This window comes from Schistosoma mansoni, chromosome W (genome assembly GCF_000237925.1).
Source record: "Schistosoma mansoni strain Puerto Rico chromosome W, complete genome".
Taxonomy (NCBI): domain Eukaryota; kingdom Metazoa; phylum Platyhelminthes; class Trematoda; order Strigeidida; family Schistosomatidae; genus Schistosoma; species Schistosoma mansoni.
In genome coordinates this window covers 17,645,636-17,661,405 of record NC_031502.1, presented here as the reverse complement: position 1 = coordinate 17,661,405, position 15,770 = coordinate 17,645,636, and the positions used below count along the sequence as shown (strand labels likewise).

The following is a 15,770-nucleotide window of genomic DNA, read 5'->3' as shown; positions in this document are numbered from 1 at the left end:
CGTAGCGTACGTCTCACAAAAATTAATGCGTAGAATGACGAATGATCCTTTCTATATTTTATAACAAATATATTTTCTTTGGTGATTTCATCACATTAAATAAACTGACAAGTAGTTAATTATTTAGTTCGTTTTATAAAACTATATTTACTCCACTTGATGACGAAGTGATAGACAAAATATCAATTGACAAATTAACAAACCGAAAAATAGATCATCTCATTACCATCATCGTTACCCTAAAATCCAATTTCATCCTGGTATTCATCAAGTCAATCACTAAGATTTAAAGTAGCTTAGAATTCGTGCTAAATTACTTTCAGATTTTCTTGTAAGGTCGAAACAATTGCGTGTTTTGATACATTACACAATGGGCTACTTATATCCGTACAAGTAGTATACAACGATAGTCAGGAATAGAATGTATTTCAGTGGAAGATCGAGAAGGAAAGAACGGAAACGGAAAGCAATTGGCATGAAAATGCAGGAACAGGGAAATCTGAGACGATTGAGTGATATTTGCAAAAGGAACAGTCAAGTTTGAGATAATTGATTGATATTTTGCAAATTAAATATTTACTGCATGATTCTCAGCTTTTACTAAGACGTTCTGTAATTCTGAGTTCAAATACATTCGACTGTTCCCACTGGTGTTTGTGTTCACTACAGTGGTACTAGCATTCATATTTATATTAACAAACAAACAAATTCCACAAATTAATAGGTTTATTGATATCATCACCTTACAAGTATTTCTTACACTTAAAAAACTGAACAACAGTTTGTTTTTAATGTAAATTAAGTGAAATAAGAAGTGGTAGTGTACAGTTAATTTCAGTTACTAAAACAAACAAGTACACATTTACAATTAATTAAGTTACCAATCATGTCATACGATTCTCACTGAACAGACGAATCGTGATTCGACTATATCAAATTTAATAAAAGACTCTATAAGTAGACACAATGAACAAAAAAAGAGAACAATAATAGAAAGCAATAGAGATCAGAAACACAGAAAATGTAGAAAAGTTAGGTAATAATTATTCAAGTTAGTGGAATTATCATCAAAGTATCCCAGTAAAACACAATATATTGTTTTCTTTTAACAATTGGATTTTGGAATACGTCGTGGATGAAGATGGATGTGGGGGAGAGGGGACTTTATTCAACTGACACTGAACAGATAGACAATAAATAGAAATTAGTATTTACGTTTTCATATATATAAGTTATGCAATTTATAAACAATGTATTTTGTGGATAAAATTCAATTCCTACAGATAAATGATGCAATTCACTAATCAAGTAAGATTACACAAATCACATGAGAAAATAAATAATGATATTAAAGTCCAATGGTTTAATCTGAATATAAAGAAGTTTCGAATAAACATCTCAACCGTTTAAGTTTATCTGTTTAGGTCATCTAGCAAGACCTTTACAATGAATGAGAAGAAAACGGAGAGTTTTCATAATTAGCTATTTTAAGAGTTTCACCAGTCTGAATATAAACTGGTATAAGTTGATATACCACAAACGAGTGACTGTCTAGTATGCTATATTCTAAATCACTATGTAATTTGCTCGACCAAAGCCATACTCCTTAACTCCTGTGGGATGTTACAACGAAACAAATGCAATTAGGATTCTGTAAATAATCTTATGGGTGCAACTATCGTTTTAATTAACCTTACCCGTACCCAGTAATTTTGTCAAGTGGACTAAAGTTTCATAAAAATGAGGAGCTACGTGGCAAGTCACCCAGAAGGAATGCTTCGGAAACCATTTAGTGCAATAAAATTTGGCATGAAGTAACGTTATTTTATTACTGACTTAACTGAGGAATAACACCTGATAATTACAGTAAAGTTAACAACTAGTTAACAATTTTAAATATCTGAAGGAGTAGAGTATGCTTATTTCCCATATGTTTCCTCGAGTCGTTTCTGATGGGATATGAATAAACTAACTTTTGCACTTAACAACAATAACCATATAAATACTTTCCTAGAACCTTTTAATTGAAACTCAATTCCTTCAATAGTGCTTCCTTCAGCTATGAGGCAAAAAGATATGGATACGAATGTCTGAAATAGTATGTCTTGATAATAAATAACAAAACATGAAATAGAATCACTTAGTCTTCTCTTAAACGACTTTACTTAGAAAATGTAATCTAAGAGGTGAATTTAAATGAAAACAATTATTCATAATGTGTTAAATTTAACTGTTAATACAAATGTAAGACAACTTAATTACTAGATTCAAGGCCTACATTATAAATGGTCAAGCTTTAATTTCTCACTACAAGGTAGCATAGTGTTATTGACTAATAGGTGTGTTGTTCTTCGCAACTGTGTATTCCTTTTAGCCAACTTCTTTATTTATAGATTATCCGCATATCGAATTCGCCTAATTATATTAAATTCTATATGTCACCAGTTTATCCCAAAGATATCAATGATTTTTTGAAGATCGAACCTATATATGACCAACTTGGTTATGTTCACTAACATTAGATGAGTTGTAAATAGTTCAACCAATTAACAGCCTTCATGTACACAACGAAAAACAGAATGGCTATTCTATTAAATGTAATGATTATGAGTACAGTTAACTTTGTATAAGACATTTGAACCACTAATCATCATTAGTTTGACGTAATACATGCTGTAATAAATTTATCAGAGTGTTAAAAAGTTCAGTTTTTATTGATGAATTGCTATTTTAAGAGAAACCCACAACTTTCAGTAGGATGAGTTGTTTATATTTCAGGAGTACTTTATTACGTTTAGCGAGAAGTTTAATAGAACTTTAGAAAGAACTTTGAACTATCTGTTAGTTGTAAAACACAGTTAACAAACAGCTTTCTTAAGTTGCTTCAGGATAAGCTAATAATAATAGTAGTAATAATAATGATAATAATAATAGTAACAATAATATTAATAGTGACATTTAAAGTTACATAAAACATGATGCCTTTCATGGTAAACTATAAAATCCACAACAATGTACCTAAACTCGGAAAGACAAAGAGAAATATAGCCAAAAGAATTAAATAAGTATTCTATTTTTCTAAAAAAAAAACATTGACTACTTTTATCTATATTCACTAGAACAGAGATTAGCAGTGTGCCTGACTCAGATTTGGAGTTGTGAATTTAAGCACTTTTCCATGTACTTCTATCTGGACAACCACGTGATATCATCAGTCTGTTAAGGAAAGAGTTGTGAATTCAAAATGATAACAAGAACTGGCAATTAGTTACAGAGCTACATTAGACCATAAAGTGAGGGGATAATTTATTGAACCGCAACCTATATGGATAGCATGGTAAAGAAGATGGCGTTTATTTTAAAAATTAATAAAGTACCCTGAATTATCGACCTGAGGATATACATTCTCATTTACGGGGAGAATGAGTTTTTTCAAAATGTACCGGATAATTCTCAATTACAATGATAAATTCTTACGTGCAAGAGACTTCTGATATACTGTTATCATCGTCTCTATCATCATCCTCTCGATAAGTATTTCTTCGTTCCTCTTGTCCATGCTCTTCCCGCTCACTTGTTGTCTCATTTACTGTTGACTGTGAATTGATTGAATGAACTTCAATAGGGAAAAAATCAATTAACCATGGAGTAGTTACAATTTCGGAATCAGAAAAAGTAGCACTGATTGGTATTCTTCGTGTACGAATACGTCGTATATGTCGACTTTGACTAGAATGTATTCTACGTGAACGATTACGTTTACATTGTGTATTCTTCTCTACCGAAGTAGCATCAGACTCATCAGAAGAACTCAAATCACTATCGAATATGATAGCAGCAACTGATGGTTGAAAAGGGGTTTTTTCATCAGATAGATTCCCTGTTTTTGTTCGTTTTTGCTTAGGTGCTTGAGAACAACCTAACTGACAAGACAAATCAATTGATTCATTCCCAGTACGCTTTTGACTATCAGTTTGACCAACTGCTTCAATGTTTTCATTCACTAAATTCACGTTATTCAGAATAGATTCACTGTGCAATGTGTTGTCAAGACTTCTAGCAGAATGATTGGTATTAGTATGGGTTTCGTTCCCAGAATGTTGCAGTGCAGAATGAGAATCCCTTTCGAAATTGATGTCACGGTCATTATTATGACCATCATCGTCATCATCACTGGATTCATTCTCTTCTTCGTTATTCCGTTCATCAATACAATCGCGATTTCTCGATCCTCTAGCTCTATTAGAATCAAAATCAAGACCACGAAAATTATAACCCATATTTAACAGCATTACTTCCAGAGGATCAGCGTTAGAACGTTGTTGATTCCGTTCAGCTGCTCCAACTTGATCTCTAACAACTCGTGATTGATCAGGGTCTTCCTGGAATTAAAAAGTCACAGTGAATATTCCTCTTAACAAAAATAAATAAATAAATACAAGAAGTTCTTTCTCAGATGAATAAGACGAAAAATCTGTTTTATTACAGTCAAATTCTTCTTAACTCTCACCAATCGGAAAGTCGGAACAAGAAAAACAATTTATCTTTACACATACGTGGTTACTGTTAATAATAAACTATACAATTAGAAAACGAAGCTACTCAAAAATGTTGGGATGGTGATTACCTAAGTATAACGTCTAATATTAGCTGATCATTGGCATATTATTCACTTTTTGGTGATAATGATTCACAATGATATCCAAGATAATGGTATATACAGTTTAGAATAAAGGCTGTTGAACTCTGAACATAATTGACTTGACAAGCTACAGTGAAAGGTCAGTATTTATCATATGACCTTTAATTCGATCTTTTATTAAAGAATTTTTACCTAGTATTTAATTTAGTTTTAATTTCCTGACACATATTCCGTGAGTTATTCGGTGGTTCTGTATTTCGGATTATGTTTCGTTGAGACTCGAAGACAGCTTAAGTCACAGCAATTTTTTATCGAATCAATCGTTCCATTATAAAAAAATGAGAGTGTATCTACAGATTTCTCTTTAACAGTTATTTGAATGGTGTTAACCAAGAATACAAGATTGTGACGAAAAATGTCGATTAGTTCAATGTAGTAAGTTATGAAGGTGAAATTAGTACGATCAAATAAGTTATGCATATCATTTGACTAAATAAAAAATACATTAGCCTACTGAATACTTGTCTCTCAAACCGACCAACAAGTATCACAACAACAAAAAAATAACACATAATCCTCAACGATAAGATGAAATTTGAGTAGCTTGTTTCAAAAGAATTGGAAGACAAAATAAACGTCTTTAAAGGTATGGTATGAATCATCTACTGAAAGAAGGCTATTCAATTATATAACGCCGTAGCACCATTGATTTTCCGCCAGAATTAAAATCTATTATGAATTAGAGATTGGAAATGAACCTACAATACAGTGCACGTTCAACTAATTCAAAATAAAACAAGTTAATGCAGACTAAATCATTGCATTTGATGTAGTTTAATGTGAAAAGAACGTTGTGAGCAAAATGTCTGAAATATTCAAAGTCAAAAGACATGAATCAAAAAGGAAAATCACAATAAAATCTGTTTTGAATCAGGTAAACACCAAATTTGAAGAAACATGGACCTATAATTTTCATATTAAAATTCTAAGAAAATCAACCAATGTTTTGAGAACAAAGATAATTTGTTTTTAAAGGAGTTCATAAAACTACTAAGTGCATAACATTTGAAAAAGTCGACAACGGAAGAATATTCTTTTCCATTAAAAAAAGAATACATTTTTAGATATTTCTGACAAACCGATTTAATTACTTAATGCGACAATAACAGAAAGGAATGATCACTTATAACTGTTCGAGTGAGCTATTTCATTTCTTTAACCAAAAATGAAGCTGTTTTTCAATACGATTAGTAAGACCTTCAATATAAAAATGGATTGCAGAGGAATTAATTGGAGAAGCCATAGTAAATTCCATTAGTTCCTGTCCCAATTGTAATATGTATAAATTAGATTTAACGTAATATCCCACTCAGTTAATCAAATCCAACGCGAATATATAAGAGAGGGTGTCCACTGAAATTTATTAATAAATACACATGTATTATTTAAACAGTAAAATACGTCTTCTTCAACTACATTTTTCCCCTAAATACTGCTTGCACATAATCATTTACGGATACATCACACAATATACAGATTAAAAACACACCACTTAGTGATAACTGTTTGATTACTGGTGACTAATTTCTATCAACAACTTCAGCCAAAAACCTGGAAACATTTTGCGCATAAATCACACCAGGTAGATTGACTATAACTATCAATGGATTGGTGATATGCCCTAACGAAGTAAATGTTAATCTTCTTTTCTAGTTAATATACCGATAACAAGGTGGTTGGTTTGTGATTCGAGAGGAGTAATACATAGTCCAACCACCATAGTTTATATAACTTGATAATTTTAGTTCTATTCAAACCTATATGCTTCTCTTTAGTAATGTCAAATTATTGTCACCAACGATGACATAATTTAACATCTGTACTTTCGATAATTACTTGAAAAGTAGTCAAAAAGAAAGTCTCGATTAAAATAGCCAAATGAAATTTGAATGAAATGTACGACCAATGAAGGTAAATTATTTTCTTCATTGTTAGTGATAACCACATTTGTAAGTGGACTAGGACTTTTACTACACGAGAGCCCTAACAGATGAAGGTAGTTTCTTAAAGAGTCAGTCTCCGAGTCTTTGGACAAAAGGCATAATTCCAAAGGCAGTGGAGTATAGTTAAGAGATGCATCTCTGTGTTAGCCAATGACCAGAATAGGTCCATACTCTATTCATTCTATTAGGATCCTGAATCCCGTTTGTACCATTGGTTTGAAATCAGGGTTTTCCAACTCCCCTAGGTGGATCCGCCGATCTCACTAACACAGTTTAACTGCCTGACATCCACTTTTTGTTATCACACTTTCGTAAATAACAAGAGCGCTGCAAGGACGCAGCGAGTTGGAATTCCCTAACAGAGGCTAGAAATCCATGGCTATACGAGAGTATTTCGAGAGGGTAAATGGTCTCTCCTACCCTCAGCTTTACTAGATCATCTGGGAATAAAGAGACGAAGAAAGGAAGTGTTATTAATAAAAACTTGTAGTTGTATAACTACTATAAGATAGAAGTGACATAAAATAAATCTCTCTTATGAAATCCGATGAAATATAAAAGTACTGACAAACGCGACCAATTTTTGATTACCTATTTCACCGTAGAAACTGGACATGGTACTGATAAATTTTTTCTTAGACTTTGATGACAAACAAAATATGAAGAATGAACAAGACCGATGTAGAACATGACACCAAAATGTATCAAATCAATATCACTATAAGAACAGTTACATAAAATTAAACAGAAGGGGTTTTGTGGAGATTTCAGTATTTACATAGTTGAAATCATGAGGAGTCCCGTAATAGGACAGAACAGCCGTCCAGTGCTTCCAGGTTTTCCATGGTGGTCTAGCTTCAATTGACTCATGATTTTAACTATGAAAATTAAACAGAATTATGAAAATGTTTCGTATTTTACTGTAAAATCTAACAAAAAGTATATTATCGAACACAACAGGAACAGATCGCATCCCGGGTGTCTTTATCTACTACACTTTACAAAACGTTAGAAATCCCAACTAGAAAACCTACGTGAAGTATGGTCACGTATAAGTACCTTTCACGCTAAACCTACCGAAATTGACACTGAACACTGTTTGTAACCTCGTAGACTGATCTGTGTATTAAATAGTTGTTAATATTGATCTTCTTCAGTGGTAGTACCAAGTAGAAGCGGTATTGAGAAGCAACAATTGTCATACAAATAAAGCTCTCTCTTTAAAACATTCAATCCCAATATTCATACTTAAAAATTGTACAACAAAGTATTTAGTACTGTGTCGTTTATTCTACTCTTGATGAACAATGTAAAAGGACATAGTTTATGTTACTTGTATTTCTCAACAACTATAAATATATACACAGTAACTATCCCATTACAACAACAACTTGAAAAGTCATGTTTTATCTGTGGAACTGATATTCATAGAACATTATATGATGATAAATATGCCTCTCCAGGTAGGAAAGGTTCTATAACAAAAATATACTATAATTGATCAGTGATATTCTTACTTCACAATTCGGTGACCATAGTCTTACGACAGAGTCAATTCCGGAACTTGCCAACAAACAAATAGACGGATGAGGTTGAACACAGTTCACAGTAGAACTGTCAGCTTTCAATATACGCATTATATTAGTTGTATTACGATCCCATATAAAAAATGCACCACAATCAGATCCACCGACAATATATTGCCCATAGCTAAAATAACAAAGTAATTTAAGTAGATAATCAATACACAATTCGAAAATACATAACTGCTGTTACATACAACGACTAAATAACGAACATCATGACTCGAATAGTATAACGGTCACATCTGCTACAATAACACTGAATGATGTACGGTAAAATACTTGACGGAGTATCAGGTCTCATGCCATAGCATATATCCCTTGCTGGTGAATTAAAGTACAGTAGAGGACTCTCGTTGATTGCTCTCTAACTATTAAACACCAAACGTTGATATTGTGTTTCATCTATCTAGTTTCATATGTTTAATAATAATTTTAGCAGTTTTCTACTTTTAATTGAATCCAGTCAAGTAACAAGGGTGTACTTTACCTGAATCTAATGAACTATTAAGACATTCAGAGTATATGAAATTTTCTCTACATAATTATTTCAGTGATGTAGCTTTAGTCAGTCGGTCAGCTACAACATAGGACCACGCACGTATATGCATAGGTCCAAGTTGCCACATTTCATTAGAACAACAAGATGAACACCAATTTAACAGAAGTAGTTACTTCATTGGTAGTAATATATTAAAACAAAAAATTGAATATAAAGTAAAACAGAACGAACTGCTGCGCAGTATACTCATCCCTTAATTGATAGACGGGTATCTCGTCTTCGTCATAGGTGACGTGACTCGGCAATAGCCAAACGAGCTTTTTGAATCCGTGCTGAGATTTCATCAGACACCAACCCGTTACGGCTGATCAGACTTCCAAGATAAGTGAAGTTGTCGACGCGTTCGACTACTTCACTCCCTATTCTTAGTTCAGGTGTTGAAGTAGGCCAGTCGTGGAGCAACAATTTACATTCGAAAGGGGAGAAACGTATTCCAAATATCCTGGCATTATTACTCAGTGCTAACAAAAGACTGCATTTTATCAGCGTCTTCACCAAATAGGACTATGTCATATGCGTATTCTAAGTCGATAAGTGGACCTGCTGGTAACGGGAAGATTCCCGAAAATTCAGACGACGAGAAGGCTATTTCCAGCAGTAGGTCTGTGATGAAATTGAACAAAAATGAAGATAGTGGACAAACTTACCGGACACCACTTGAGGTTGCAAAATCACATGACAGTTCACCATAAGCTCTCACTCGACTGGTATTGTCCGAGTAAAGAGCCTTCATAAGGTTTAGGCACTTCTGAGGACTCCGTTCAATGACAGACATTGCCACAGAGCCTCTCGGTCTACAGAGTCCAATGCTGCTTTCAAGTCAAGAAAGACCACCATCGTCGGACGCCGATAAGCATGTCTGTGTTCTAAAATCTGACGAATGGTGAACATGTGGTCGATGCAGCCACGACCAGGTCTGAAGCCAGCCTGAGTTCCTCGTGTTCGCAGTTCACGAGTCCTAGTTAGGCGCCCGATAATTATTGAGGCTAGCAGTTTAGGTGCTAGTGATTTAGTTTGAATGTTAACGAAGAATCAATGAAAAGTAGATAAAATGAGAAAAGCTGAATAAGACCTGAGTTAAGTACCCAACATATTTGTTGTCGATTTTCTGGTTTTTGTTTGTGGATACCGAGAATTCTATGAGCACAACAGTCCGTTTATGATAAAAATGTTGATGTGTAAAACAAAAGGTTACTATTACGTCCCTCATATCTATATATTCAGGGTTCTCCAAAATGGTTTATGATGATTATTGAGGGACACGTCAAATTCATTTAGACAGAAAAACCACTCAACAGTAAACAGATATTTCAAAAATACGCTACTGCCTTTAAAATTATCTATCGTCAGTTAACTATTTGTTCAAGACAAATCATGAAGACTCTCATGTCAACTTGTTCATAAAACATCGTCTGCATTATGCGTATACTTGGTAGCATTATGTAAACCAGTAATGAAGGATTAACCAATTTTTTCTTAAAATAAAACCATCGACATATCGTCACTATGCACTAGTGAGTTACCTCCCAAAGAAATTTGCTTCTTTAATATCTGTTATTGAATTGCAATGACCAACATAAGATGCTGAAAAATCGATGGCATTTTTTCGCCTTTCTCTTTCATCCTCATCTATCCACATCCGATTACATGAGCAGTTTAAACAAGCACATAGTTTCGGATTTATTCGATTGTCATGATTAAAACAATTCCATGACTCTGAGGATATTTGTTCACATACTAGAAAGAAAGAATAAGAACTAGATAAAGTTAAAAACTAATTTTGAAGTAAATTCTTGTCCTGTTAGACGTAAAAAATGTTATTAGATATGTATAAAAAAACATTTGGTTCTGCAGTTGACTATGGTTTATGGCTTTGACTTTTGACCAGTGAGTCACGGGTTTAAACGACGTTTCATTTAATGAGATTTAGAGAGATGATTATTACATTTAACACACGCGCACAGTAAACGCGGTCAGTAGAGTAATATATGGACGTCAACATAATTATTGAGCAATAACTCAGTTTGATTTTAACAATTTATTCGAAGCATATAAAGTTTGGTGCAAAAGAGCACGAAAAAATGGGTCACACAAATGAGGTGTTAATATTGTAAAGAACTAAAAGAAGCAGGGGTAGTAAAGTCGATCAATAAATCAACTAGAATAGCACTTAATAAGATAAAGTTCAGTTAAAAATACGTCCGAAAAATTCTCTTAAGTAGGGAAGTTTATCTCATTTTCATGAAGAGTATAGCTGAAAGTTACAGCTGACTTGGTACTGGCTTATTTTCTGAACCGAATGACATCTTAAGCCACTGAATTGCACGATCTCTAGGACCACAACAAGAGTACCGTAACGGATTGACAGATCCAAGCCATACACTGCTTTCTTTTATACACATTGGCAGCCCAATATGATTCAAGGTCATCTGGTCAGTGCTCCAGGTTACTCGTGCTAGACTAGGCGTCTTACTGATCAAGTTAAGCAGTCAGTCAATAGATGGACTAGAATATCCGGACTCGAGAAGTATAGGTTAGGATTTCGATTGGTGCAGTTTTTTCCGATCTAACGGCTAAAGAAGTCCAGGCTGGCAAGCGTCATAACACTACGTTTTTTAGATTATCCACAAATCCCTACCGACAATTTGTCCCATTACGCAATAACCCAATGATAGCTTTAAGGAGTTTTACGAAAACGTCCCAGAGTTCTTACATGGGTTCAGAAAAAAATGCTTATAATACAGACTAGTTCCAGTGAGTACGATTGAGGTGAATGACGAGAATACATGTTTATTCTCTCTGAAGAAAATTCTATTTCTGGAAAACTCATTAAAATAGTCGATTATAAGAAAAGACACAAACGTAAGTGTGAAAATTCACTAAATAGATGCCTAATATACTTCAGTGAATTCATATTTCTTTTGTTCGAGTTAGTGTTTTTTAAGGATATAAACGAGTAAACTCGAATTTTCACTGGGTGAATTAAAATGTAGGCACATTTAATAATCTCACTTATTTTTTTATTTGTTATACATACTTCCGAAAAATGAAAATCGACTTAGTGAGTCAGTTTATTAAAACAAGAAAAGAAACATACTGTTATCGCTTTTTAAGAAAGATAAAGTTTCTGGGTTTGATACTGTAGATTTTTTGGTATCATTGTCACCATCATCATTATCACCATTGGTATCGTTGTTATCATTATTATCATGAATTGATGTTTTTCTTTCACTAACTTGCTTTTCTTTTCCTTTCAACTTGTTAGATTGTGATTCTAATTGTTTTTCCCTCGCCAACAATGTCGACTTTAAATGTTCGAACACTTTAACCAGGTTATCTGATTGGCAAGTATACTTGGACGAATTTGTATCAGTGGTGTTAATTGTTGGTGTGCTAGCATATGAAGAGGAAGAAGAAGAGGCAATGATAGTAGGTGTAATTAGCGCTTTATCGGAAATCTTTTGATGCGTAGTATTTTTGAAGAGATTGGGAAAGCTGTTCAATGCTTGTTTGAGTTGAATACGAGCAGCATTTAACCAATCCAAATATAATAAACATCGAACTGAAAGTAATAGAGCTGTAAGGTAAACGGAACTGTTTAACAATTGGTGCTCATTAATGGTATCGTTGTTTTGAATGCTGAAAGAATCATTGTTGCTTTGAGTAGTCAGTTGGATAGCATTTCGGCAATCCAATAGCGCATTATAAATATCACCATTCCTTTAATTAAAACAAAAGAATATGTTCAAAGTTTACTCAAAAATGTTATCAAAATCTAACAGTTTGGTCTTTTTCCCGTATGAAAAATAAAGCTTTAGGCTAGTCATCAATAAATCCAGTTTTGGGTTTCAACTACAAAAGTGCACTTTGATATACTAACAAATATTATTCTATGTTTATTTTAGTCAATCTAGATGGTAGAAAACAACCGTGTATACAGGAAATTTCAAGGTTTCTCAGACAGATTCTTTACAAAACCTGAGTTGAATAGGTGAGAATAAGCTAAACTGATTACCTGAAAAATTAACCAAATATCAAGTCGGCGGAAGCCAACAGTAAATATTATGAAGCGTGATCGTCCCATACTACTAGTGATTCTTATACCAAAAGAGTGAGACGGTTACCTACGTATTCAGACCTATTGCTGATTACAACATAGTGTTTTTAAAACTGATCACATACAGCAAAACACGTTCATATATGACGCTTATTTCATGTCAAAATCTTCAATACTACTTGTCTATGAACTATTCACCTATGGAAACATTCACGACAAAATCCAAGTCAAATGAAACCCACCATGATTTATACAAATCAAAAGGATGTCAAAAAGACAGTAGATGGAAAAATATAATTGTCATGATGACTAAAAAAGTATCACATATGATTACACTAGAATGAGGCCGACAAAGAATGCTTTATCATCGTATAATTTCAAGATATATACAACACAGAACTTCATATCCCGTGAGTGAAGAGCAGATATATTCGATAACCAGAATTACAGGATGGAAGCTAGCGTATAATTTACTTCATATGTTTCTTAATTACTTTTATATAAAATCCCGCGGTAAATTTTTGTGTTTCCGACAGGAAGTCAAACCATTAATAGTTAACAGATCGGTATTCATCTATGAATTCCTGTATTATTACCACATATTATGTTAGTCATAATTCTTGATGTGAATCTTGTGTTACTTCCATAATATTAAGCTTACTGAATGATACTAAACTAGAATGTAATGAAGAGTCTGGATAAACCACAAGCTATTGAATAAACAACATAGACCGTAAGTGGATTTTATGAACCCAACACAGCAGTAGGAAAACCAAAAATGTCACAAAATGACTGACCAATTTCTTTTAATTAAAGCAGTAGCGCGACCTGTATACAGTTGAGGACAGAAAGGATGCTGTTGAATAAGTTGATTATATTTATGAACTGCAACAGCATACGCCTTGGCTTCAATTAATCGTGAAGCCAGTACGGTTGCGTAATCAGAAGCCATAGAAGAATTACAACGGTAATCATAGGTTGAACCTATAAAAAGATAGTAATAAAGTTTATTGAATTATTATTTATTTGAAACACACTTTCCATTTAACGCTAAATGGATAAAATTAAAGTTTTCGAATATATGATGGATTGCATTCAGTTGGAAAGCCCTGAGTAGAAAGAAAGTTGCATCATATAATACTAGCTTCTATTCAAAACATAACTGATTAAGGAGTACATTGCCAAAATGAAACTGATCAATACTGAATATCGACAACGGAAAACGGACGAAACCCATCACAGATAACGACTTAAGAGTTTAAAACAAGTGTAAACAGTAATATTTATATTACCCGAATAAGAATCATAATATCCCATATTTGAAGGACGAAACCAGGTAGGAATACGAAAAGAACGAAATCGATTCCTTGGTTGCGATGCCGATAAACTATACAATAATCTAGTTGATTTAAACGATAATTGACATTGAAATGGTTCATTTTGTGAAGCTAAATGAAACAGATAAATATTATCACGTCCAACATTAGCTAATAGCTCTTCACCATCTGAACTAAAACTGACTGATGTTACACTGAAAGTTTGATTGTCTAAACCATCAGTTAATATTTTACCAGGTAGATGAGCTGAAATGACAGAAAATGATGCAGAAAGAGATTAGTTGAAAGAATTGGTAAGCGCTAGTTTATTATCCGTTTTAAATAAAAACTGAAATATTAATCTCTTGACAAAATTCAAAGAGGTACCTTACACCAAAACAAACAACGTACGTGGTAACGGTCAACAACGTCGAATAAATTTATGCTAACTCTATAAACGCTCCGTATGAGGGCATGTAACATTCACTATGTCAGAAAAAGATTTGAAATCACAATTTATATTAATGTGAATCCACGTAATTTACTTACCAAATACCCATTTTGTATGCACACGACTTTGAGCTACATATTTTGTGTGGAATCCATAGATAAAACAAAGCTGCTTAAACCGAAGATGAAGTGGGATTTGAAACTACAAACAGTGACTGAAAGTCAAATGGTTTAATTACTTGCATAGCTTATACAGGGGTATCATTACAAGGAAGCAGATCAAAAATGTTAGTCTAAGAAATTAAGATACGATGATATTCTAATATTAGCTCATCGTATTAAAAGAAAACAGACTGGTCATTGTACAACTGTTTTCTAGTTGTTTGACACTATTCAGTACTGTAATGCTACGGATCAGCTAGGGATAGCCCTCAGGACCTTTTTAACTCCCCGGCAGCATACTACAGAGCTGTTGAGTCAGGAGAAAATTGCTCACATTTTTATCTTCAGTCAATCAGCAATGTGGCGCGAATATCAGTGATTTCTATCTTACTGTCGACATGGTTGAAAAACATGAGTTACAGCTTTGCTCAAATACACCGGGAATTCTTTTTGGAGCTAATCCTTAGTGATCCCATGATGATCATTCAATAACGGGGTTGGTTGAGATTTTTCAGTATAACGTTTTTATCTAAGACTTATATCAGCTGAAACACCATTTTAAACCATGGAGCAACGGATAGCTATTCCGTCCTGGTATAATACTATTTTTTCATGACGTGGAGAAGAAATCAAAGTAAAATCCTAGTTCTTTATCTACAAGAAATATTTACATAAATAAGGAAGAACTTTTAGTTTCAATACTTACATGGAACAAAATATTTAGCTGCACCATAAGGAAATGAAGGCAGAGAGCTGGATGGAATGTTTATAGGAGTTCTCCTTGATGCAGCTTGTCTAGAGAATATATTGAAATAGTTTGCAGACACAAGAATTTATAGAGAATACTGTAAATTTACCGGACAATAACCAAAGGAATCTAAATAAGGAGGAATGTGATAATAACTACAGTGATATTCATTTTATAGGTGGCTTTAAATGGCATTTAAACGCCTAAATTAGATCTCATCATCAGGCATGTCACCAGGTATTGTAAC

General features: G+C 33.4%; 1 protein-coding gene across 1 annotated transcript; it reads right to left on the bottom strand.

Moving 5' to 3' along the window:
• Positions 1-710: 710 nt before the first annotated feature.
• Positions 711-14,436, bottom strand: Smp_145610 (hypothetical protein). The gene is made up of 7 exons (XM_018788821.1): positions 14,140-14,436; positions 13,645-13,831; positions 11,888-12,510; positions 10,314-10,527; positions 8,163-8,355; positions 3,478-4,382; positions 711-1,178 (listed from the first exon to the last, which is right to left on the bottom strand). The coding sequence occupies exons 1-7, from the start codon at positions 14,162-14,164 to the stop codon at positions 1,169-1,171; spliced, it is 2,157 nt and encodes a 718-aa protein (XP_018654325.1). The 5' UTR covers positions 14,165-14,436; the 3' UTR covers positions 711-1,168.
• Between the last annotated feature and the right edge of the window lie 1,334 nt (positions 14,437-15,770).

What these genes read in the sequence shown, in the direction of transcription:
- Smp_145610 (XM_018788821.1), bottom strand. Translation starts at nt 14,164, where the DNA reads ATGGGATATTATGATTCTTATTCGG. An exon ending in GCTTTAATTAAAAGAAATTG is followed by an intron (nt 12,511 to 13,644) that starts GTCAGTCATTTT and finishes TTTTAATTAAAG; the next exon opens with GAATGGTGATATTTATAATG. An exon ending in TATGGTCACCGAATTGTGAA is followed by an intron (nt 4,383 to 8,162) that starts GTAAGAATATCA and finishes TTTTAATTCCAG; the next exon opens with GAAGACCCTGATCAATCACG.